General features: G+C 42.6%; 1 protein-coding gene across 1 annotated transcript in view; it reads right to left on the bottom strand.

The window, feature by feature from the left end:
* Positions 1–5,539: 5,539 nt before the first annotated feature.
* Positions 5,540–26,497, bottom strand: part of LOC309565741 (uncharacterized protein) — an 88,074-nt gene continuing 67,116 nt past the window's right edge. Inside the window, exon 7 of the mRNA XM_082270721.1 lies at positions 5,540–6,283. Within this exon, the coding sequence (XP_082126847.1) occupies positions 6,197–6,283 (87 nt within the window). The 3' untranslated portion in view covers positions 5,540–6,196. The remainder of the gene's footprint in view (positions 6,284–26,497) is intronic.

The raw sequence follows: 26,497 nt of genomic DNA on the forward strand, positions 1-26,497 counted from the left end.
ATGTAAAGTTTGTCGTTGTAGTAGAGGAAGCCTTCTGCATCGGTATTTAGTTGTGGTGGGGGTGAATCCAAACTTATACCATGCAAAACCTCTTCCTTCAAAGAACGGACAACTCCAATAATACGCTTGTGAGGTATTATAGGAACGGAAGGGATTTCGAAGTAGTTTTCTTCAGTAAGGCTGGCCATACACCATACAATTTTCTTATTCAATTTCCTTTAGATTTACCTTCAACTATGTAGTGCAAGGGCCTGCCTGATTGCATACAAATTGAAAGTGTTCAGGTTTGAACTTATATTATATGGTTTTGGTAAATCTAAAGGAAAGTTGAACAAGAAAATTGTATAGTGTATGGCCAGCCTTAGTCGTGATAGTGCATCCGCCTTTTTGTTCTTATCTGCAGGTGTGTAGGCAGACTTGTATAAAGTACTCGAAATTTCTACTTGAGTAAAAGTACAAGTGCTCGATCAAAAAGTGACTTGAGTAGAAGTGGAAGTGCTCACAGAAAAAGTTACTTAAGTAGAAGTACTAAAGTATTCAACATTTTTTTTACTTAAGTATTGCAAGTAGTTTTTTCAAAAAAATTGCTACTTAAGTACTAAAAGTAAAAAGTACCAGTAGTTTTGAAAAAAAATTTCTACTCAAGTACTGAAAGTAGAAGTACAAGTACTGTGTTATGTAGTTATTAAAGAAAGAAGTCAAAAGTTTGAACATCATATTGTTTTTTATTATTTCAAATGATTTATTCAAATGATTAACCTGTGTTTGTTAGTAGTTTCTTGATGCACTTTAAGCGCTGTAGCACCATTTATTTGTTTGTTTCATATTTTCTTTTTATTGGAAAGATTTGGTATAGCAGCTTTTATTATACACAGCCTTTATTTTCGTATGCGCTGATTTACAAATGACATTATACACATTTTTTTGGGCTTTATGCAACCTGCCATCTACTGTTCTGGCAGTGGTAATTTTTTTAAAAGTAACGAGTAACTATGCAGCACAAAAAAAAATACTTGAGTAGAAGTATCGAAATCATCGAAAAAATGTAGTGAAGTAAAAGTAGAAGTAGGAGAAAAAAATTCTACTCTAGGAAAGTACAGATACCGCATTTTGGTACTTAAGTACAGTACTTAAGTAGTTCTACTTCGTTACTATACATCTCTGTGTGTAGGTCACTAGGAAGTTAAACCTTAGAAAGAATAGTGACCATCGTACCTGTCGGTGAGAGAGAGTTTTGTTAGTCTGAAGATATTGAAGATTTTTATGGTCCGTGTATATAAGTATTGGTAATCGGGTGCCTTCGAGTAGATGTCGCCAATTCTCCAGAGCCAATTTTATAGCAAGCAGTTCCTTTTCACCCACGGGGTAATTTACCTCTGGACTGCTTAAGGATTTAGAAAAGAAGGCGACTGGATGGAGTGGTGAAGTGTTAGTTGGTCGTTGGGAGAGTATTGCTCCTACTGCCGTGTTTGACGCATCTACTTCCAGAATGTATTGGAGGGATGGGTCTGGATGGCGTAGTATGGGAGCAGAAGTAAACCTTGTCTTTAACAGGTGAAAAGCTTTATTTGCTTCATCTGACCATTTGAATGGTCTCTTAATGCTAGTGAGCTGTGTGAGGGGTCTCACAATGGCAGAGAAGTTCCTGATGAATTTCCTGTAGAAATTAGAAAATCCAAGGAATCGCTGTAGCGCCTTGCGGGTGGTTGGTGTAGGCCAATCCTGAATGCAGGATATCTTACTCATGTCCATCTTGATTCCTGTTTTGGATATGATGTAGCCTAGAAACAGTACCTCTTCTTTATGAAACAAGCATTTTTTCAGTTTCACGTATAGGTTGTGTGCAAGCAATCTCGATAATAGTAGTCTTACATGTCTTATGTGTTCAGACAAGGATCGTGAATATATAAGTATATCGTCCAGATATACCACAACACAGACATCTAGTAAGTCTCTGAAAATATCGTTTATAAATCGTTGAAAGGCTGCAGGGGCGTTGCATAGCCCGAATGGCATTACAAGATATTCGAACAATCCGTATCTGGTTCTGAATGCAGTCTTCCACTCGTGTCCATCATGGATTCGAATGAGATTGTATGCCCCTTTCAGGTCTAATTTTGAAAAATAGGTAGCTCCACGCACCTGCTCAATGAGTTCAGGGATAAGCGGTAGAGGATAGCGATCTTTTATTGTAATAGCATTCAATTGCCTATAGTCGATGATAGGCCTGAGACTTGAGTCCTTATTGCGGACAAAAAAGAGTCCTGCTGCTGTGGAAGAAGTGGAAGGTCTAATAAAACCTTTTTTCAAATTCTCATCCAAATATTCTTTGAGATGGGAAAGTTCATCCTGTGAAAGAGGATAAACATGACCGAACGGCAATTTGCTATTTGGGAGTAGATCAATACTACAATCATAGTCTCGATGGGGAGGTAGTGCTTGAGCATTTTTCTCAAGAAAAACCTCAGTGAGATCCTGATAACATAGTGGTGCAATCTCATCTGTCACCACAGACAGGATCTTCCCGGAAGACGGGAGGTTACACGTACCCTCGCAATAGCAAGAGAGGAAGGCCAGGGTCCGTTCCTTCCAATCTATGGTTGGTTGATGTGTGTGTAACCAGGGAAGTCCCAAAACAATGGGAAAGTGGGGTGAAGGTATTAGATCGAAGGTAGTGGTCTCCATATGAGACCCGTTAGTAGTGACTAGGAGTGCCTGTGTCTGATCAGTGATCGGACCAGAGGATAAAGGAACACCGTTAAGAGGACTCACTGAGACAGGTTTAGGTTTAGAAATAATAGGGACTTTATTTAAAGCAGCAAAACGTATGTCAATATAATTTCCACAAGATCCTGTGTCAATCATGGCCTTACTAGTAATCCTGTTCTGGTCCCACTGTAATGTTAAGCAAACAAAAAGGTAAGGGTTAGTAATTGAAGTTGTCAATCCCCCTAGGAGGACATGTGAACACTCACCCCTCTTTTTGTAGACTAGGGGACAGACGTTTATCTTGTGATCCGGGGATGCACAGTACAAGCAGAGATTACCAGATCATCTTCTGGCTCTTTCCATAGTTGATAGAGGTGGGCGTATGGTTCCTACCTCCATAGGAGTGGGGTCATCGGCCAAAATCCGAGAAGAACTGGATAATGGCATTCCCATTTTTTCAGCCTTTCTTTCTCGTAGTCTTCTATCTATGGTGATACTGAGTTGTATCAATGCATCCAGGGTTTTTGGCAGATCCGCTCGGGCGAGCTCATCTTTAACGGCCTCTGATAGGCCAAGCCTAAATTGAGTTTTCAGAGATGCATCATTCCATTCTGAATCAAGGGTCCATCTCTTGAATTCTGCGACAAAGTCTTCTACAGGTCTCCCACCTTGTTTCAAGGATCTTAATTGAAGATCGGCAGTAGTCTGCCTATTGGGATCATCATATAGGCTAGTGAGTTCTGCTAGGAACAAGGCATAGGAGTTGAGAAGCTGGTCGCTTTTCTCAAAAAGAGAGTCTGCCCAGGCCCGAGGATCGCCTGTTAGGTAAGAAATAATAGTACAAACCTTAATGTGATCAGTAAGGTAGGTACGGGGTTTTAGCAAGAAAAGTAACTCACATGCGTTTTTAAATTCGCGAAATTTTTTGCTATCGCCTGTAAATACCAAAGGAGGATTTATTTTGGGTTCAGGGGACTGAGCAGTGGTAAGTTGTGTCAGTCTGGTTACCTGCTGCATCAGAGTCTGATTTTCTTCTCTTAATTCAGCAAGTGCGTGTATTAATGCAGTTACTTGCTGTTTTAATTGTGTCACCTGAGTGGTTATTTCTGCTGAATCCATTTGAGGTTCGTTCAATCTGTAACGCTCCTGCGTTTTATGTATAATGTGGATTTACAGCTGCAGAAATATTCCACTTCAGTAGTCATGTAGAGAAACGCTGAGACACCAATCCCAACTCCCAAGACTCATCATGTGTGGATAGTCTCAATTCAGCAAGTAGATACACACACTCAATAAAATGTTCCTAGAGTGACTTATATGTATAGTAATATAGTGATGATAGGCTGAAGAGACAGGTTGGGTAGAGATGGTAGATGACAGACACTTGAAAGGAATGTTCTTGAAAGTAAGATAGTAGCAGATGGGATGCAGATAGGTTTAGCAATCATGTATGGTAGCAGATGATAGAGTAGCAGGTGAACATACAGGATAGACCAACCCAGTGCAAGAGCAGATGGTATTAGGCTCAAGAGCTAGCAATCTTAGTTAATGCAGATGTAGTAATAGTCCTTAGTATGCAGAGCTAGATAGTGTAAGCTTTAGTATGAAGGTTATAGAGGTTTCCCCTGTGGGGTACTTATCACTAGTAGCAATGTAGTAGAGGAGAGGTTCGGCAAGAGCGGATGATCCTGGTAGCGGGATACAGGGATCAGCAGCGTGGTTCCGATAGCGAGGTATGCTTGCAAGCATGAGAGCTTCAAGGCAGATTATGCGGCGTTGAACGAACATGTGAGTGAGACCGCCGGAGGTTGAAATAGCCGCTCCAGCGGCGCTCAGTAAAGACAGCATCGGTCTTAAAGGTGTATGCGCACCTTACCAAAAGAGAATGGTGGGGCGCATACACTTAGGAAAAGTGGAATTAGGGTACCAAAGGTACCAGAACATTACAACTGGCTGTGATTGACAGCAGCAGGAGCCAATGGCTCTAAGCCAATAAGGAGTCAGAGATTTGGAAGACTCGGAAGAGCTTTGCTCTGATGAACATCACTGGATTGGGATCAGACTCAGGTGAGTATAAGGCGGGGCTACTGGGGAGGGAGCTGCACACAGCCTATAGAACCACTTTGAGTTTGCCATACACTGCCTTACTGAGTAAAACTGCCCATACGCTAGTACAATTTTTCTTTAAATTTTTTAACTTTAGGAATGTTCGATTCTCTAATTAACAGTATCAATGTTTGTTTTTGAGCATTGTGACAAGGAATTTCAGGATGCAAAATGCAAAGTTTTTCTCTAAAAGAACAAGTTTCTAAAAGTGTATGTAGCTTTCATTCAACAAATCACATTAATTTAGAAACCGACTGTAAAACGAAAAAAAAAAGAAGTTACAGTACTTTGCAACGGCACTCACCGAATGTACTGAGAATTTTTGTAGGAATAATGATTTGAAAATCCACTAGTGTTTGGCCAGCCTAAGGCTTCATGTACACTAATAGCTCCTGGCAGCTCCTAAACTTGAGTTTAGTAGATTTTGCCATTTTTTTACCAAAGTTCCTAAGCTCAACTCCATAACAGCCAACAGCCTATGTGTCCATGTACACATACTGTAGGTCTTAAACAGAGTTTAGGACCCGCCCTGTTTAGGTGAGGTTAAACCTCCCTCTTCTGAACATGGAAGAATCACATTCAGAATAGGAACGTTTGGACTTCCGGCTGTAGAAAAACGCAAATTGCGGCAAAATCAATCTAAAAGCGTGGTTTGCTTTGTTTGCCACGTTTTGCATTTTCCCAAGGCCACCTTCAGGGTAGGCTAGTGTACCTGTAGCCTAAGGATGCAAGAACATTATGAAAAATGGTGTAAACAGCCACCACTTAAAGTGGTCCTTGCACTAAAATGTAATGAACGGACCTTATGTAACAAACTAATTTGGGCATGTTAGCAAAGGGGAGGAGTATTCAGCAAATAGATGGACCTAGCTTGGAGTACAAGGCCTGCTTTAATGTGAAGATACAAAAATGGTATACAAATCAGTGCATTTAGGCAAACCTCGTGCTGCCACATTCCTATATCCTAACTGCTAATGCAACAAAGTATGATTGTACAGTTACCCCATCATTGGGGAATGTCTGTCTGTGCAGACGCTTATGCAAAGGCTCTAGCTATACTGTTATGCAATGCACTGCTCTTTGTCGGAAGAACAATCCAACAGCCCTGTGGAAATAAATAAAGCTCAACAGCAAATGTGTAGACCAAGCAGCACTTTGGAAATTGCAGCAACTTTGTTTTTCTTCTACATCAGTGAACCCATTTATCCAAGAGTCTCCTAGGTTCTCCTAAGTTCAGCTCATTCACTATTCAACCTGTGTGTCTTCTCTTCAGATTCATCAATTCATTACAGTCCTGTCCAGACCACCAACTGCATTTTTGGAACTGGTGGATGAACAGCTTTTTCTATCACTGTTTGGAGAGAGGTCCCAGGCTGTGGTCTTAGCTGCTCAGTTGGCCCATCATCTTAAGCAGCATTTGGTTTTCTTCTTTCAGTTTCATGTTATCATCTTCAGCTTTCTTCATTTTCTGTCATGAAAATTGGTACAGTTTAGAAACCATGAAATCACATGTGGAAAAAGAAAATCTGCGCAATTTCTGTAAGTTCCTCAATGCTCAATTGTATTCCTATAATGTATACTGTGGGCTCGATCTGGGTGTAAGGTAAATTAGATGAAATAAATCAATAAAATTAAAAATAAAAAAACTCTATTAATTGACAATATATTGAAATCAATACCTGGTATCGGACCAGTGATACCATAAAAGACTAGTGCATAAATAATAATGTGAAAACATGTGTGCAATAAAGTGCAATGTATCAGAAAAAATTGCAAATGCAATATATCACCCCTAATGATTAAGATCCATCCCCTGATGTTTTAGCAATGTTAACATATACCAATGTGTTCCTTTTTATACTAGTGCCTGATTGACACTAAATATATATAAAACCCTATTCCGTGTCATATGTGATGTGATGATTTAAACATAATTTTTTACTCCAATACTTGTAGTAAAAAAGTGCTAGTGCAATAAAATTATTTGTGCACACAAGTGTACTAATTACACTGACTGATACAAGGTATGAATCTATCAGAAATAAATAAATAAATAAAAAGAAAATGTGAATAATAAATTAAAGTCCATCATAAAAAAAGTCCATATTCAATAATCCAGTGATAAAGTGCAAATAGTGCTGGTATCCAAAGACAAGGTGTTCACACGTGAAAGTACTTCCACCCACAGTGCTCCACTGATACTCCTCGGTAGAACTCACCAGAAATATTGCTGGTAAAATTATAAACCAGCAAAAACGCTTATCCACAACAGAGATCAGCCAAATACTTTCCTCCTTTACTTGTTATTGTTCACCCCAGGATGGACCAAGGCTCAGGATGGTCCATATGAGGAAATAAAATGAGGAATGCCAACCATAGCGTAATTCTGTATAACGAATTCTTTATTTCAAAAAACAAGATTATAAACACTCACATGGGATGGTGTCTCCCAATGTCTTTGTATCCACGCTCGTGTCTCGCACAGCCGCGGTCTGAGCAGTGGAGGGCTTCTTACATGCAGATTCCTAGTGTCAGGGAGACACCATCCAATGTGAGTGTTTATAATCTTCTTTTTTGAAATAAAGAATTAGTTATACGGAATTCCGCTATGGTTGGCATTTCTCATTTTATTAACTCATATCGAATGTGGTATACAGTTTGTATATGTGCCTCCCACTTTATAAGGGACCAAATGTAATGGGACAATTGGCTGCTCAGCTGTTCCATGGCCAGGTGTGTGTTATTCCCTCATTATCCCATTTACAAGGAGCAGATAAAAGGTCCAGAGTTCATTTCAAGTGTGCTATTTGCATTTGGAATCTGTTGCTGTCAACTCTCAATATGAGATCCAAAGAGTTGTCACTATCAGTAAAGCAAGCCATCATTAGGCTGAAAAAACAAAACAAACCAATCAGAGAGATAGCAAAAACATTAGGTGTGGCCAAATCAACTGTTTGGAACATCCTTAAAAAGAAAGAACGCACCGGTGAGCTCAGCAACACCAAAAGACCCGGAAGACCACGAAAAACAACTGTGGTGGATGACCAAAGAATTCTTTCCCTGGTGAAGAAAACACGCTTCACAACAGTTGGCCAGATCAAGAACACTCTCCAGGAGGTAGGTGTATGTGTGCCAAAGTCAACAATCAAGAGAAGACTTCACCAGAGTGAATACAGTGGGTTGACCACAAGATGTAAGCCATTGGTGAGCCTCAAAAACAGGAAGGCCAGATTAGAGTTTGCCAAACATCTAAAAAAAGCCTTCACAGTTCTGGAACAACATCCTATGGACAGATGAGACCAAGATCAACTTGTACCAGAGTGATGGGAAGAGGAGAGTATGGAGAAGGAAAGGAACTGCTCATGATCCAAAGCATACCACCTCATCAGTGAAGCATGGTGGTGGTAGTGTCATGGCGTGGGCATGTATGGTTGCCAATGGAACTGGTTCTATTGTATTTATTGATGATGTGACTGCTGACAAAAGCAGCAGGATGAATTCTGAAGTGTTTCGGGCAATATTATCTGCTCGTATTCAGCCAAATGCTTCAGAACTCATTGGACGGCGCTTCACAGTGCAGATGGACAATGACGCGAAGCATACTGCGAAAGCAACCAAAGAGTTTTTTAAGGGAAAGAAGTGGAATGGTATGCAACGGCCAAGTTAATCACCTGACCTGAATCCGATTGAGCATGCATTTCACTAACTGAAGGGAAAATGCCCCAAGAACAAGCAGGAACTGAAGACAGTTGCAGTAGAGGCCTGGCAGAGCATCACCAGGGATGAAACCCAGCGTCTGGTGATGTCTATGCGTTCCAGACTTCAGGCTGTAATTGACTGCAAAGGATTTGCAACCAAGTATTAAAAAGTGAAAGTTTGATTTATGATTGTTAATCTGTCCCATTACTTTTGGTCCCTTAAAAAGTGGGAGGCACATATACAAACTGTTGTAATTCCTACACTGTTCACCTGATTTGGATGTAAATACCCTCAAATTAAAGCTGAAAGTCTGCAGTTAAAGCACATCTTGTTTGTTTCATTTCAAATCCATTGTGGTGGTGTATAGAGCCAAAAAGATTCAAATTGTGTTGATGTCCCAATATTTATGGACCTGACTGTATGAAGAATAACACTATAACCTAGTAGCAAAAATAGACCTAATGGTAGCATACAATGCCAAGCTGCAGCAACCAAGGCCAGGAGACTATTAGCATGCATGAAAAAAATGTATTTACTCAAAAGATTAAACTATAATTCTACCACTTTTCAAAGCTCTAGTTCAGCCACATTTTGAGTATGCCATCAAGTTCTGGTCACCAGGAGGGATGTGCTTGAACTGGAGAGAGTCCAGAGAAGGTAAACAAAGCTAATAAGGGGGCCAAAGGACCTCAGTTATGAGGAACAGCTACAAACATTAAGCATATAACCCCCTGGAGAAGAGACATTTAAGAGGGAATATAATCACATTGCACAAATCTTTAAATGATGCCTCTATTATTGGGAAGAAACGATTTATTCTTAGGTCTCTAATGAGGACACACAATGATGCTGGATGAGAAAACATTCAGTCTTAAACTGCCTAAGAGTTTCTTTACTGTTAGAGTGCTAAGGATGTGGAACTCTCTCCCACAACTGGTAGTGTCAGTGTAATTACATTTAAAACATCTTCTAGTTCTGTTTCTTAGTGAACAGGGATATTGAAAATGGTAGCAACATACACACAGGCACACACACAGATACGCAGGTTAAACTGGATGGCTCTGTGTTTTTATTCTACCTTACCAACTAGGTAATCAACAGTATAATATATGAGAATGGTGGTTGCATCTTTGTGTGTATAAGCAACATGCTAACAGGAGGAGATTCATGAAGCTGGTTGTGTAGTGTGGCAGAGGTTGGAAAACCGCAAGACTGCCTGAATTACAAATAAATTATGTATAAGTAACAGTAGATAATGATATATTTCAATTCTTTTTACCTAGAGTTTTAGTTTACTGGCTACTGTACTTCACAAATAGTAATGAGATAATATTGCATAATTGCCTAACATGTAATGATCACTTTGTATGTTAATTTGCTCTGTCAGGATATAGACACTAGCAGATCTCCCACCTCAGACACCTTTGTAGGATGTTTTGTGTGAACGTCTTTTTTGGGGTCATTCCACAGTATCTCTATGGGGTTAAGGTCTGGGCTCTGACTGAGCCACTCCAAAAGGCACATTTTCTTTTTCTAAAGCCAGTCTGTGGTGAATTTACTTCAATGCTTAGGGTTATTGTCCTGCTGCATCAACTGGTTAAAAGCAACCCTGACATAATCCTGTAGGATACTTTGGCAAACTTGGGAATTCATTTTCTCCTCGAAGATGGCAAGTGGTCAAGGCCCTGAGGCAGTGAAACAAGCCCAAATCATGATGATCCCTGAACCATACTTCACCATTGGTATGATATTTTGATGTTGGTAAGCTGTGTTTTTTTGCACTTTACGTTGTGCTTAGTATTCTTCACGAAAAATGTAACTTTTGTTTCATCAGTCCAAAAAATATTTTCCCAGTAGCGTTACAGTTTGCCAATGTGTTCTTTGGCAAACTTCAGGAGCACAGCAATGTTTTTTTTGGATTACAGCAGCTTCCTCCTTGGTGTTCTGCCATGGACACCCTGCCTGTTCAAAAACTTACATAGTTACATAGTTTGGTTCAATATAAGGAAAAAAAAATTATACAATCCTATACCCACAGTTGATCCAGGTGAAGGCAAAAAGCACCAATAAAATGTGATCTAATTTGCCAAAGCAGAAATTCCTTCCTGATCCCCCAAGAGGATGTTCCCTGGATCAACTTTACCTACAAATTAGCCTACAGCACCTTGTATTCCCAGGCGGTCTCCTATCCAAGTACTAACCAGGCCGACCCTGCTTAGCATCAAAGATCAGACAAGATCAGGTGCACTCAGGGTGTTGTGGCTTTAAAAGGGTAGATTCATGAACAGGGATGTTTGCCAGTTCCAGTGATGTCTTCATGCCTTTAGCTGTTGCTCGTAGGTTCTTCATTACCTCACTGAGGATTCTGCGTTGTGCTTTGGGAGTCATCTTGGCTGGGCGTCCACTTCTAGGAAGAACAGTCACACTACTAAACTGTCTCCATTTATAGACATTATGTCTGTCAACTGATGGAAGTCTAAACACTTTGAGATTGCTTTGTATACCTTTCCAGCCTTATCTAGATCAACTAATCTTAATGGTATATCTTCAGAAAGTTTATTTTTGCGAGGTTAAAAACAGAGAAAAAAGCAGACCTTAGGGCAGATAAAATATTTTAGAGGTAGCACCCTCCTAGTCAGGTGCTAGGCAAAGGCATTTGTTTGCTCTTCTGCTCAGGGAGCAGGATTTCTAGTTTTGCCTGTTACATGTGTCCAGGTGTGATTCACTTGGTCTAAGGGAGTGTCCCCACTGTATCCAATAGGGGAGCCTGTTGGACAGTGGAGGAAACCCAGCCAGTGACACACAGGCTTTTGTGACAGTCCCAGTGCGAGGGCACAACTGCAGTGCATCCTTGGATTGTTCATAAAAGCCTAGGACACATGTGACCAGGCGTCTATGGCGGGAAGCAGAGTCCCAGGAGGAGGGTTGGTCACCTAGTGGACCAGACGTGTGGGGCTGAGCTGCAAGGTCCTGTGGAGCAGTGGCAGAGATTCCTGTGGAAAACAGTAGCCGTGAGTACCAGGGAGCTTGCCAGGGGTCTGCCCAGGAAGGGGACCACTCCAGGGAGAGTCAGCGGACAAAGGCCAGCACACACAGTGGGACAGAAAGGAGGTGCCAAGATAGACCCTGAAGAGAAACTTAAAGTACTGTTCATCATTTAAAACCTTCACCTCAGTGGCAAAGTGAAGCAGCGGCCTTGCCGCACACACCACAGATAGATATCCTCAAGTTGTGCATAGTTGCTAGTTGGAGTATCCCACTCATCCCTTCTCCTATCCCAGTTCCAAAATAAAATACAAAAAAAAACGGGGGCAGTACTACAATTGGGGGCTTGTCCGGGATGTCGCCCTGGGTTACCGGAATGGTTGCTAATGGCAACGGCCAAAGAAAATTTGTGAAAATGCAATTTTTTAGGAATCGCTCCCCCTAATGGCTGAAAGACACAGCTTGTCATCCAACACACAGTGTACCTTCTGCCTTTGGACATCGGATACCAGAAAGTGCACTCTGGCCACAGGAGGAATTAACAGGCTTGGGAGCGCTGTCATCTGGATATTTCAGGACAGCTCAGCTGCAAGTGCGATGGTGATCATCTATGGCTGATTCCACTGCATTGGATCTCCCTCTTTACTGATATGCCTGTTATTTTTTTTAAAATGTGAGTTTGTTGCATTTTATCTTTTTTTATTTTGTAATTTCCATTAAATAATTACCTTCCCTGGCAGTATTCCGAGTGTGGCTCGGGGTTAATTTTCAGTACCAAAAGCGGTAACCCCAAGCCACACTCAGGATTACCCCAAAATCTTACTCACCTTCCCTGCGCTCCCCCACCGCCCCCCCCGGCATCCTGATAGTCTCTCCCTGCTCTGTGCATGGCCGATTGCCGGCACTTGCCTTCTGGTTCCCCCCCCCCTTGAGCGTTGCGACGCAGGGGGTGGAACCGGCGGCCAATTCAAATGTGTAAATACACAAATCACATGATACAAAGCTGTGATCCTAACGGTTTAGACTGTATCATGCCATTTCACCACAGGATTGCACCTGGTGACTTTTCCAGTGCCCTGCGTGTGCTTTTCAAGAGCTGGTGTCTCTTTCTGGCACATAGCTTGTGGAATTTGGGAAGTATATCAAATGATTCTTCAGAATTTCCAATGGAGCGATGTGCCAGAAAGAGACATCAGAATAGTCACTGTCGTCACTTTCTGTACCTGATTTACATAGTTACATAGTAGGTGAGGTTGAATAAAGACAATAGTCCATCCAGTTCAACCTGTGTAGGTGTGTGTGGCTGTAATCATCTCACATACCCCTGAATGTTCTGATCCTTGAGATGTAAGTCTAAGAGTCTTTTGAAAGCCACCATACTACCCGCAGAAACCACCTCTTGTGGTAGAGAATTCCACAATCTTGTAGCCCTAACAGTAAAGAACCCCCCACATTGCCTGAGGTTAAAACGCTTCTCCTCTAATCGCATTGTATGCCCTCGAGTCCTCATGCAATCCCTTCGAATGAACAGCTTTTTTTCTAAGCTGGGATCCCCATTAAGATATTTATAAATTGCTATCATGTCCCCCCTCAGACGTCTCTTCTCCAGGGAGAATAAATCGAGCGATTGCAGACGCTCTTCATAGTCAAGGTCCTCCAATCCCCTAATTAGTTTAGTTGCCCTTCTCTGGACTCTCTCCAGCTCCAACACATCCCTCCTGATGACAAATTTTCCCACCAATCACTATCGCTCAGTTCTTCAAGTAACACAGTTTTACTGTCGCTGTTTTCCAGTTCGTCTAAAAGCGCTTCTGTGCAAAAAGAACGCTTTTTGGACGCCATGGTCGTTCTCAATTTTTAAGGCACAAAGAACTCGAAAAGCACAGGCAGGGCACTGGAAAAGTCACCAGATGCAATCCTGTACTGAAATGGCATGATACAGTGTAATCCGTTAGGATCACAGCTTTGTATCATGTAATTTAGTGTATTTACATTTTTTAAATTGCCGCCGGTTCCACCCCCCTGCGTCGCAACGATCGCAGGGAAGGGAACCGGAAGACAAGTGCCGGCATCGGCCAAGCACACAGCAGGAGGACAGCGGGACGACGGCGGGGGAGGACAGCGGGGAAGATGGCGGGGGATGGCAAGGGAAGGTGAGTTTTAAAATGTAAAACAACAGATTTCCGTGCAAAACAATGTACCGCTTTTAGCACAGAAATCCTGACATAATCAGACCGCCAGGGAGGTTAATCTGCTCTGGGTCTGATGTGTCCTTTTTCTCTATTATACTTACTGTTTGCCCCTTACCTACGGATTATTGGAAGCTGCAAGACCTATGTACAGTCACTATCTTTATAGTGGGGTGTCACCCAGTCGGCATAGTGCTATACTGCTTTTCTTCACATTTGTTTGGCATTGATCATTTTTGCAAGGCATGGTTCACATCAATTGAAAAGACAAGAACTCACTGCTCAAGGTGGTGGAATTGCCTGATGACTCACACCGGTGCATGCCCCGGCTCGCCTCCGTGAAAACTTGATAAAAGAAAAGGAATTGGCAGCACTCCAAGTTGAGTCAAAATCCAGATTTATTGACTGGACATCCAAATATGACAATCGTGACAAGGTAGACGCGTTTCACACACTGACTGTGCTTAATCATTAACAATGATTAAACTCCCCATGTGTACCTAGCATTACTTTTTCCTCCAGCACTGTAAATGTTTAATAGGTGTGTTCAATTAAGAAATGAGAAACTAGTATTGTTTGTGTTGTATCAGCACATTTTGTTTGCCCATTTTTGTGTGTAGGTAAGACATAGACACAAATACAGGCTGCAGGAAAGAAGATCTCTTGATTACCCTATCTACACACCTAGCGTTGATGAAGGAATCCCTCCCGCAGCACTATTGTGTTCTGCTGGCAGTGAGCTATCCCTGCCGGCAGAACACAATAATTATTGCTAGCGGCTATAGCTGGCGGCGGTAATCGCATGCAAAAACTCTGACAACAAGCTGGTTGTACTGAATTAGATCGATGGATGGACTTCAGTACAACCAGCCTGCCCATAGATAAGTCAAATCTCAGCCAGTCCCTGGCAATCCCCCTGACAGTCGATCCATCTATGGCCGGCTTTAAGTGGGCCATACATTATGCAATTTTCTTTCCTTCCACCATGGTTGGAAGGACAGAAAACTGCTCGCTTCTCCGTTAACATACTCAGTGTTGATGAGGGAATTTCTCTTGCAGCACGATTGTGTTCTGCCGGCGGGGAGCCTTCCGTGCCAAGAGAATACAATGAGTGTCGCTGGCTACAGCCGATGGCACTAATCATTCGGGAAAAAGACAGACAGGCTGGCTGTACACAAGTGGATCAATGAATCAACTTGTGTACAACCAGGGTGCCCATGCATGGATCGAAATGTGGCCGGTCCCCATGAATTTCAATCCATGTATGGCCAGCTTTACATAAGGATCAGATCACATTTTATGTCAGATTACTGTAGGAAACCAATGAATATCAAGGGGCTCCCATACTTTTTTCTTGCCACTGTATTACCCTCCCTTAAACCCTCCCAAAACGCTACCTACCTTTACTGTTAGCAAATCAAAATTCTCTCAATGGAAAGTCCTACTTCCCAGTTATTTGATTCCAAATCTCCAAGATCTCATCATGCTTGACTCAATAACAATGTTACAGTCAATGCAATAAAGTGATTGCATTTATTTTGGTAATGCCATAATCATAGACAATGCAACTAAAGGAAATACTACATAGCCCCTAGCTCTGGCACCAAGTTCTGGATAGATAGATAGATAGATAGATAGATAGATAGATAGATAGATAGATAGATAGATAGATAGATAGATAGATAGATAGATAGATAGATAGATAGATAGATAGATAGATAGATAGATAGATAGATAGATAGATAGATAGATAGATAGATAGATAGATAGATAGATAGATAGATAGATAGATAGATAGATAGATAGATAGATAGATAGATAGATAGATAGATAGATAGATAGATAGATAGATAGATAGATAGATAGATAGATAAGTTTGTAGTGTTCAATATTGAGTTGGCCCACCCTTTGTAGCTATGAAAGCTTCAACTCTTCTGGGAAGGCTGTCCACAATGTTTAGGAATGTTTAGGAGTGTGTCTATGGGAATGTGTGACCATTCTTCCAGAAGTGCATTTGTGAGGTCAGGCACTGATGTTGGACGAGAAGACCTGGCTCACAGTCTCTGCTCTAATTCCTCCCAAAGGTGTTCTATCACGTTGAGGTTGGGACTTAGTGCCAGCCAGTCAAGTTCCTCCACCCCAAACTCGCTCATCCATGTCTTTATGGACCTTGCATTATTCACTGGTCCAAATAATTTGGTGGAGGGGGAACTATGGTGGGGGGGTTGTTTTTCAGGGGTTAGGCTTGGCCCCTTAGTTCCAATGAAGGGAACTCTTAAGGTGTCAGCATAGCAAGACATTTTGGACAATTTCATGCTCCCAACTTTGTGGGAACAGTTTGGGGGTGGCCCCTTCTTGTTCCAACATGACTGCGCACCAGTGCACGAAGCAAGGTCCATAAAGACATGGATAGCCAAGTTTGGGGTGGAGGAAGTTGACTGGCCTGCACAGAGTCCTGACCTCAACCTGACAGAACACATTTGGGATGAGTTAGAGCTCAGACGGCGAACCAGGCCTTCTCATCCACATCAGTGCCTGACCTCACGAATGCACTTCTGAAAGAATCGTCAAACATTCTCAGACACACTCCTAAACTTCTTGGACAGCCTTCCCAGAGGAGTTAAAGCTGTTATAGCTGCAAAGGGTGGGCCAACTCAATATTGAACCGTATGAACTAAGTCTAGGATGCCATTAAATTCTGTGTGCATGTAAAGGCATGTGTCCCAATACTTTTGACAGCATATTGTAGATTAGATAGACAGACAGACCGACCTCTATCGTCTTTCTTTATTAGATATTGCTTTTAATAAATCAGAGCAGCAGTAGTTCAGTCAATAGCTCGGAAATGAGCTGCTACTTTTTTTTTTTTAAAACTTTTTCTTTAATTAAACTAGGCTTTTATCACAATGAACTTGATTTAGAAGGTAAGCTGCGCCGTTTTTTGCTAAAATTAGCTCCAAGGCAGCTCTCTACTATATATGGTAAGGACCCCGGAGACGGCCTGGATGCTGCTCTTCCCTTACAAGATATCCTTCAAGCTGGCAGGAGGCCCAGAAATACAAAGCCCCACATAATATAGATAAACCTTTAGATGTTAGGCTTACAGTGCCTGCTATGATTCCTAACAATTACATTAATCATCTGTTCATCCTTAAAGTGAGACAGTTGAATATTTGGTATAATTTAAACTTTCTGTTCCGTTATTGAGATGCTCCAAGCTCTGTTCAGTTATTGAGATGCTCCAAGCTCTGTTCAGTTAGCTCTGAATTTAGCAATATGCTGAGTTTTGATCACTGACATTTTTTTTTTTTTTTTTCAATAGACATTTTTATACGCTGCACAGAGCACCACAGACACTTTTGGGGTTACCAGTGACATTACTACAGTAATCAGTGCTATACATATGCGCTGTTACTGTAAAATTACACTGGCAGTGAAGGGGTTAACTTTTTTTGAGAGGGAGGGGTTATGTGTGTCCCTAGGGGCGTAATTCTAACTGGCTGTGGCTTGAGGTGTAGGAACAGTGATCAACGGTCCTACATAGTAGAACCGTATGATCACTGTTTCTACACAGGGGAGAATGACAGGCGGCTTGTTTACATCAGCCGCCTGCCTTTCTCCCTCTGCACCGACGATCGCCGAGTGACCGGCGGACATCGGGTCCGCCGGTCACACGCGCGGGGGGGTACGTGACCGCGCGGGAGCGCGCCTCCGGGGGAGCGCGCTCGCTCCCTAGACCCTCACAGGCTAGCGATGTAGTACTACGTCGCTCTGCCTGTGGGGGGCTGAATGCCGACGTAAATAGCCGTACGGCAGTCGGCAAGTGGTTAACGATTCAAAAGTGTTACTGTGCATACAATAAAGTTATAGCATATACTATTACTATATCATGAGAAGGTACAAATAATGTAAACTTAGTGCATATGATTTACATGAAAAAATAAATACATTAAAAATAAAATATTTAATAAAGAAGCAATAGTGCCGGTAAAGCGTTTGTTACCCCATCACTTCACGTTCCTGATATGTGGCTGCTGTGGGGATCGCTGGCACTCTGCAATCATTGGGGGCAATGTGTGGCTGGCACTCTGCAGTCATTGGGGGCAATGTGTGGCTGGCACTCTGCAGTCATTGGGGGCAATGTGTGGCTGGCACTCTGCAATCATTGGGGGCAATGTGTGGCTGGCACTCTGCAATCATTGGGGGCAATGCTGTGGCTGGCACTCTGCAATCATTGGGGGCAATGTGTGGCTGGCACTCTGCAGTCATTGGGGGCAATGCTGTGGCTGGCACTCTGCAATCATTGGGGGCAATGTTTGGCTGGCACTCTGCAATCATTAGGGGCAATGCTGTGGCTGGCACTCTGCAGTCATTGGGGGCAATGCTGTGGCTGGCACTCTGCAATCATTGGGGGCAATGCTGTGGCTGGCACTCTGCAATCATTGGGGGAAATGCTGTGGCTGGCACTCTGCAATCATTGGGGGCAATGTGTGGCTGGCACTCTGCAATCATTGGGGGCAATGCTGTGGCTGGCACTCTGCAATCATTGGGGGCAATGCTGTGGCTGGCACTCTGCAATCATTGGGGGCAATGTGTGGCTGGCACTCTGCAATCATTGGGGGAAATGTGTGGCTGGCACTCTGCAATCATTGGGGGCAATGCTGTGGCTGGCACTCTGCAATCATTGGGGGCAATGTGTGGCTGGCACTCTGCAATCATTGGGGGCAATGCTTTGGCTGGCACTCTGCAATCATTGGGGGCAATGCTGTGTTCTGGCATTCTGCAATCATTGAGGGCAATGCTGTCTTCTGGCACTCTGCAATCATTGGGGGCAATGCTGTGTTCTGGCACTCTGCAATCATTGGGGGCAATGCTGTGTTCTGGCACTCTGCAATCATTGGGGGCAATGCTGTGGCTGGCACTCTGCAATCATTAGGGGCAATGCTGTGGCTGGCACTCTGCAGTCATTGGGGGCAATGCTGTGGCTGGCACTCTGCAATCATTAGGGGCAATGCTGTGGCTGGCACTCTGCAATCATTGGGGGCAATGCTGTGGCTGGCACTCTGCAGTCATTGGGGGCAATGCTGTGGCTGGCACTCTGCAATCATTAGGGGCAATGCTGTGGCTGGCACTCTGCAATCATTGGGGGCAATGCTGTGTTCTGGCACTCTGCAATCATTAGGGGCAATGCTGTGGCTGGCACTCTGCAATCATTGGGGGAAATGCTGTGTTCTGGCACTCTGCAATCATTGGGGGCAATGCTGTGGCTGGCACTCTGCAATCATTAGGGGCAATGCTGTGGCTGGCACTCTGCAATCATTGAGGGCAATGCTGTGGCTGGCACTCTGCAATCATTGGGGGCAATTCTGTGGCTGGCACTCTGCAATCATTAGGGGCAATGCTGTGGCTGGCACTCTGCAATCATTGGGGGCAATGCTGTGGCTGGCACTCTGCAATCATTAAGGGCAATGCTGTGGCTGGCACTCTGCAATCATTAAGGACAATGCTGTGGCTGGCGCGCTGCAATCATTGGGGGCAATGTGCATTGAAAGGGGGCATGCTGGTCTCTCTGCATTGAAAGGGGGGCACGCTGGTCACTGTGCATTGAAAGGGGGGCACGCTGGTCTCTCTGCATTGAAAGGGGGGCACGCTGGTCTCTCTGCGTTGAAAGGGGGCACGCTGGTCTCTCTGCATTGAAAGAGGGGCACGCTGGTCTCTCTGCATTAAAAGGGGGCACGCTGGTCTCTCTGCTTTGAAAGGGGGGCACGCTGGTCACTGTGCATTGAAAGGGGGCACGCTGGTCATTCTGCTGGGAAAGTCGGAACTGGTTACTAAAATTTTTGAATCCCACCACTGACCATCCCCACTGTCAAACATGGTGGTGGCAGCATCATGGTTTGGGCCTGCTTTTCTTCAGCAGGGACAGGGAAGATGGTTAAAATTGATGGGAAGATGGATGGAGCCAAATACAGGACCATTCTGGAAGAAAACCTGATGGAGTCTGCAAAAGACCTGAAACTGGGACTGAGATTTGTCTTCCAACAAGACAATGATCCAAAACATAAAGCAAAATCTACAATGGAATGGTTCACAAATAAACATATCCAGGTGTTAGAATGGCCAAGTCAAAGTCCAGACCTGAATCCAATCGAGAATCAGTGGAAAGAACTGAAAACTGCTGTTCACAAACACTCTCCATCCAACCTCACTGAGCTCGAGCTGTTTTGCAAGGAGGAATGGGCAAAAATTTCAGTCTCTCAATGTGCAAAACTGATAGAGACATACCCCAAGCGACTTACAGCTGTAATCGCAGCAAAAGGTGGCGCTACAAATTATTAACTTAAGGGGGCTGAATAATTTTGCACGCCCAATTTTTCAGTTTTTTATTTGTTAACAAAGTTTGAAATATCCAATAAATTTCATTCCACTTCATGATTGTGTCCCACTTGTTGTTGATTCTTCACAAAAAATTACAGTTTTATATCTTTATGTTTGAAGCCTGAAATGTGGCAAAAGGTTGCAAAGTTCAAGGGGGGCGAATACTTTCGCAAGGCACTGTATTTGAGAAACTTCCTGTCCCCTTTTTTGGGTGGTTATACGGTAATGGGAAACATTTTTGGACACAATTTTTAGTAATTTTTATTATTTATTATTAAATTCTAAGCTAGAAGTTTGGCAATATTTGATACACCCATCAATCAAATATAGATTTTTATTAGGCTTTACGGTCTGATCCCAAGATTGCATCTCTCGGATCAATACACTTAATGCCGGGGACGGATGGTTACTTGCAGACCCTCACACTCTTGTATTAATGGGGGTAATATAACTTGTTGCCGCCTTGTTTTATTTTTAGACCACTAAGGGTAATGAGATAGTATGGATGGGATAACTTCCCTTGTTTAAAATGTCAAATTGTGTGAGGACGGCCTGAGGCTCAGACCAAGGCATGGTTGTCGTGGATGTAGTATTTATTGCGGTGAGTCAGCACGCCGCCTGTGCCCCAAGTCAATGTCAGATTGTGACGAAACGCGTCGGATCCAGCAATGTGCTGACGTCAACGCGCTACTGTGATCCTGGAAAGATGGGCGTGTGTGTTATAGCTGGCCGGCTACACTATTTTTGCGGGTTTACTCCGCACCAATGTAAGTGCAATTTGTTTTATTCGTTATTAAAATTGAAAACGTTTTTACACTAGGCGAGTTTTATTATGCATATATGGGAAGTGTCACTTCACGAGAGGTTTTGAAGTTGGACCAGTTGCAGGATGTTTGCAAAAGAGATCTAACCATTCCATTAATCCCTCTAGAGACACAAGGCCCAGGCTGGGTTTAAGCTACAAGTGCTGTTGACCTTTGTAAGAGGTCCAAATTTTCTGGTAAGCAGGCAATCTAGCTTTGGTGGAGGATTTCACATTTTTGGTGGTGGAAGGAGTTATTTTTTTGTTACTAAAATTTTTCCACTGGTGTCAAATTACTGGTGTTGAAGGACTCTTTCTTGTGTTATTTCTTTTTTCTGTTATCGTTTAATGTTATTACTGCACATGGTAAATTGCGTGTGATTTAATACAAATGCACAGCGCTACTTCACTTTTATGTACCGCCGGATTTCTGCCAGCGTGCATAAAGACGTCACCTGTTCATCCCCACCCAATGCGTTTCCCTGTAAAATGTGTCTTCAGGGGATAGAGGCACAACACGGGAAGTCCATTACTCCCTTAAATACAGTCCAAGAACCAGGCAGGGTGCATGCTCAGGTAAGGCATCTGGGGGGGGACCCCACGCCATTTTATAAAACATTTTGCAATGGGGGTTCCCTTCAAAATCCATACCAGGCCTAGGGCTCTGATATGGATTTGTGGGGACGCCACGCCATTTTTAAAAATATTTTGGTGTGGGGTTCCCCTTAAAATTCATACCAGACCCAAAGAGCCTGGTATGGACTCGGGGGGACCCCACGCCATTTTATAAAACGTTTTATAAAACATAAAACAAACCCCACCAAATCCGAAATTTATTGCCGACTATGTATCCATCTGTACGAACATTATACACATACTTGTCTTTTTTTTGCTTTATTCACTGTTATAGTCTTTGTCACTAAATAACATGCAATAGTATATGCTTGTTTATTCATATTTGAATTGTCCATATTTACATCTGTACGGATATATATACTTTATACGTTTATTTTTATTTTAGGTTGAGGGTGAATTATCATATTATAATACATATACTTTAAGGCTTGAGTGACTTTTGCCACTTCTAAAACACTTAACGGCATTATTGCATCTTTATTGAATATTTTTTAGGTTTTTTTTTTTTTATGTAGATTGTATACACTAAGCTTACACTATTTTATTTATTTTTTTATGTAGATTGCGTACGCTAAGCTTACGCTATTGGTACCATCTCATGATATAGTATTAGTATATGGTATATCTTTATTGGATGCACAGTAGCACTTTTGAATTTCTAAAGGGACAGCATGCCCACTTTTGTTGAAATGACAATTTAATATGAAACATGGCATGGGGTAAACATTTTAACCATTTCAAGAATAAGCCCCAGAGTTGTCTCGAATTTAAACAAAACCGCATTTTATATTAAGCCAGAACAGTTTGAGACAGCAAGGTCTGGATTTTGTCCAGACATGAACATATACAGAAATGGTTTAGATCAAGCACCAAGGAGGTCTAGGGCTATCTAAAAAGCAAATAGACCTACAATTGCTGCCAATTGACTACAAAAAAATGCAGCAATACAATAAACAAAAATATAGGAATCGGCGCAACTGTACAAGAAAATATGTCCTAAAGTGACAAGTGCGTGACCAATTGTACATATATAAAATGCATAGAAAATATAAATATTGAATACGAAAAAAGTGCACAGTGCTGAATGATTAGTGATTACAATATACACAAAAAGACTTCTATGTATGTGATCAAAATAATGATCAAACATGCATTTTTTTAAATAAATTGTGCAAAAAATGTGTTTTACCATAGACTGATAGAATGATCTGTGCAAAATACCGCACAGAATAAATATTGAGTGCTAATTTGTGCCATATCGCTAAATAAATTATCAAAAATTCATAGCAAGATCAATATAAAAAATGTTAATGTTTTTTTTTTATATTGATCTTGCTATGAATTGTAGATAATTTATTTAGCGATATTGCACAAATTAGCACTCAATATTTATTCTGTGCGGTATTTTGCACAGATCTTTTTATCAGTCTATGGTAAAACACATTTTTTGCACAATTTATTTTAAAAAAATGCATGTTTGATCATTATTTTGATCACATGCATAGAAGTCTTTTTGTGTATATTGTAATCACTAATCATTCAGCACTGTGCACTTTTTTGTATTCAATATTTATATTTTCTATGCATTTTATATATGTACAATTGGTCACGCACTTGTCACTTTTGGACACATATTTTCTTGTACGGTTGTGCCGATTCCTATATTTTTGTTTATGAACATATACAGGGCAGGGTATAAGTAGACTGGATTTGTACTTTAAGTGCCGGTTCACATTAGTGCGATCACAGAGATTGCATGTAATTCAGAGCGCACTGCTCCTAAATTACAAGCGATATCTGTGCGGTGCAAATTTCAGCCATACAGTTTGTATGGCTGAATTTGCACCGCAATCGCACTAAACACGCACAGGACCCTTTTTTTTTATCCGCAGCAGAATCAGATTTCATGGTGGTTCACACTAGTGCGATCCGATTCTGTGCAGATCGCACTGCGATATGCAATCTCAACTTGGGGTGTCATTAACTTGTAATTGACACCCCTTGCTTATCGAATATGGCAGTGTGAACTGCCAAGGGTGCGGATGCGATGCGGAAACACGCTGCATATTCGCAGCGTTCCCGCATCGCAGAAGTGTGAACTGGGACTAAAGGTCCATTTTTAACCAGAAGGTAAACTAGGGTAAAACTGACATTTTTAAATATACCTGTATACTGTAGCATTTTAATTTCTCCTCCAGGCATTGGTGTGCTGCACCATTCTACCCTACTTCCTTTTTAGCTAACCTGGTGATTTGATGAGACAATATCAGACAAAGCTAAGATTTGTAATAAGCCCAGAATGGCAATGGCACTGTTTTTTTTTTTTTGCTTAAGTCTAAAGCATGGGTCTTCAAATGTTTCAGTACGAGGGCAACAAAATACATTTTATTAAAATTTGCGGGCCGACAAAAGAAAATCAGTTTTGTAAATAAGTGAGTCCCCCTTTACATCACAGTCCCCAACAAAGTCCCCCCTTACGTCAGAGACTCAATCAGAGTCCCCCTATTGTTTCCCTATTATATTAGAGTCCTCCCCTTTCATTAGGGTCCCCATCAGAGTCCCCCTTACAGCAGGCTCCCCATTAGAGTCTCTCCTTACATCAGGGTCCCCATCAGGGCCCCCCTTACATCAGGGCCCCTATCAAAGTCCTCCCATACATCAGGGTCCTCATCATGGTCCTTCTTACATTAGGTTGAAGCAACCTCTGCTGATCTGAATCCTTATTCTTTGCACATTAAGGGTATGTCACTGACTCTGGCCACAGACCAGATAAAATATTGTTGCAGGCCAGATCTGACCCATAGGCTGTAGATTGGAAACCCCTGGTCTAAAGGATAGAGCGAATTCTAAAAAGGTTACTGATTTTCCTTACTCCCAGACTAAATGCAGATGTGCAAGGGATGGTTAAGTATATTTTGGCAAACCCTGGTTTAGCAACACCAAAGGAAAATGGTGGAATCGTTCTTCACCTGGTGTGAATTGTTCTTCCCCAATAAGCCATACTTTACTGGCCGGATAAAATTAACTACAATCTCTAGACAATATTACTAACCACAAAATAAACAGAACCTAAATAATTAATGGTATACACTATTCCATAAAAACAAAGACAAAGCCCATGAAAAATAAGTAATACTAAAAAATTATATGTACAGTATATTAATGAGCAAAACAAAAAAAGAAAGAGAAAAATTGGATATATTACAATCTCTGTGTTGGTAAATATTCTTGCAGTTGAAGAATGTCTTAATCGCTGTGAAAAATCCCTCTACAACTTTATACTAGTATTCTCTGACCTTCTTCAGGCTTGGTTCACATTTGTCTGTTGCAATAATACATAAAATTGCGTGCATTCCCATGATACACAATAAATTGCACCCTTTAGGCTGCATGAAAAAGTCTCCCTCCCTGCCTAACAGTCTCTTAAAAATGTTTTCCTGACAGACTCCATGGCAGCAAACGATTGCATAGTCCCGCCTCCACTCCTACCCCATAGGACCCCACTCCCATAAATCCTTGCTCCCTTTCAGCATCCGTGTTCCTTTTTTGTCCTCCTCCTGCACCAGTTTGGTGCTGAATTCCTACATTTCTGTGATGATCATTTTTGAAGACGCAGGGTCAATGAGGGTCGGCAGGAATTTTTTCCCCAATAAGCCCTTGCTGCTGCGGAGTATGGGGTTGGCATGCTGAAGAGGAGCCTAAAGATGCCTGACGAAGCAGGCCAAATGGCATGGCCTGTGAGCCCAGCTGCTGCGGGTGGCCTCATGTGCATTGCCCCATCGTTGGATCTCCTGGTGACTGACTCTGTGTATTCCTGGTGTCTAGCGGTAAGCGATGTGGAGGGGTAAGTGTGTTTTGCCCTTATTTTTTATGTCCTTACTTGCCTGGTGTCTAGTGCATCCCTGGTTGTCTAGCGTTCGGCTCCTCGCCTCTCTGTACACTTCCTGGTGGTCCGGGAGGCTCTATGGACGCCGTTGAACACTCTGCGTTCCATCCTCCGCGTTCTCGGTTGCTCTGCGCATGCGCGCCACCTGCTTGAGAGCAAGGCTTGGTTCGCGCATGCGCAGTAGCGGCGATTGCCAATACTCTCGCAAGCGCAGTATGCCGCGGCCGTGACGTCACGGCCGGCGCCAAATTTAAAGAGCTGTCAGTCCCACAGCCTGTGGGACTGACTGTAGATTGCGGCGTTCCCACATCCATACACTTCAGATACAAGGTATGTGGGTCTGCTTTATGGGGATCTTCTTTGTGCCAGTACTGTTGCTATGCCTGGTATTAGTATACTTTTGCATTGGTCTTTTCCAGTGTATCTTTCTGCTTTCCTTATGGATGCATCACCGCTCCCCTGTGACCAGCCCTCTCTTAGGTAAGTGTAGGGCTAGAATGAGGGGGGTTGAGCAGGACATACGGGCGGTCTTGTACATTACTCCTTTGTATGTTTCCCTTTGCAGCTCCTCCTCTAGGTCTGAACAACCTCAGGGCATGCAGGAAGATCGCCATGCTAAGACGCAGCACCATCGCTCTTCCTCTAAACATGGCTCCTCATCCAAGTCCAGATACCGTAGTAAAGACCGGTCACCTCCTAGGTCTTCACGCCAATCCAGCGAGACTAAGTGCTGGGGCTGTGGTATTCGTTTGCTGGACGGAAAATCGCTATGCGACTTCTGTTATTCCCGAGCAGCGGGTAAGAGAGAAAGTCCTGACCAACAGCTTGAGTCCATGGTCAAACGCATAGTCAAGGACTCCCTGGCTGATCTTAACAGGCGGCAGTCTCCAGTACCAGAGCCATCTGTCTCTCCTGTTAGAGAGTCCTCTGGCGGACGAGCCCTTGAATCATCTGAACCTAGCCATCCCTCGGTAATCGAGCGATTCGGATCAAGATGAACCTAGTTTGGGGTTTTCTTTCAATCTGGTTCCACCGTTAGTAAAGGCTGTGAGGAAACCTTAAACTGGGAAGATCCAGTGGTCTCTGCCCCTAAGCAGAGAAAATACT

Source organism: Pelophylax lessonae, assembly GCF_965119305.1.
Source record: "Pelophylax lessonae genome assembly, chromosome: 10".
NCBI lineage: Eukaryota > Metazoa > Chordata > Amphibia > Anura > Ranidae > Pelophylax > Pelophylax lessonae.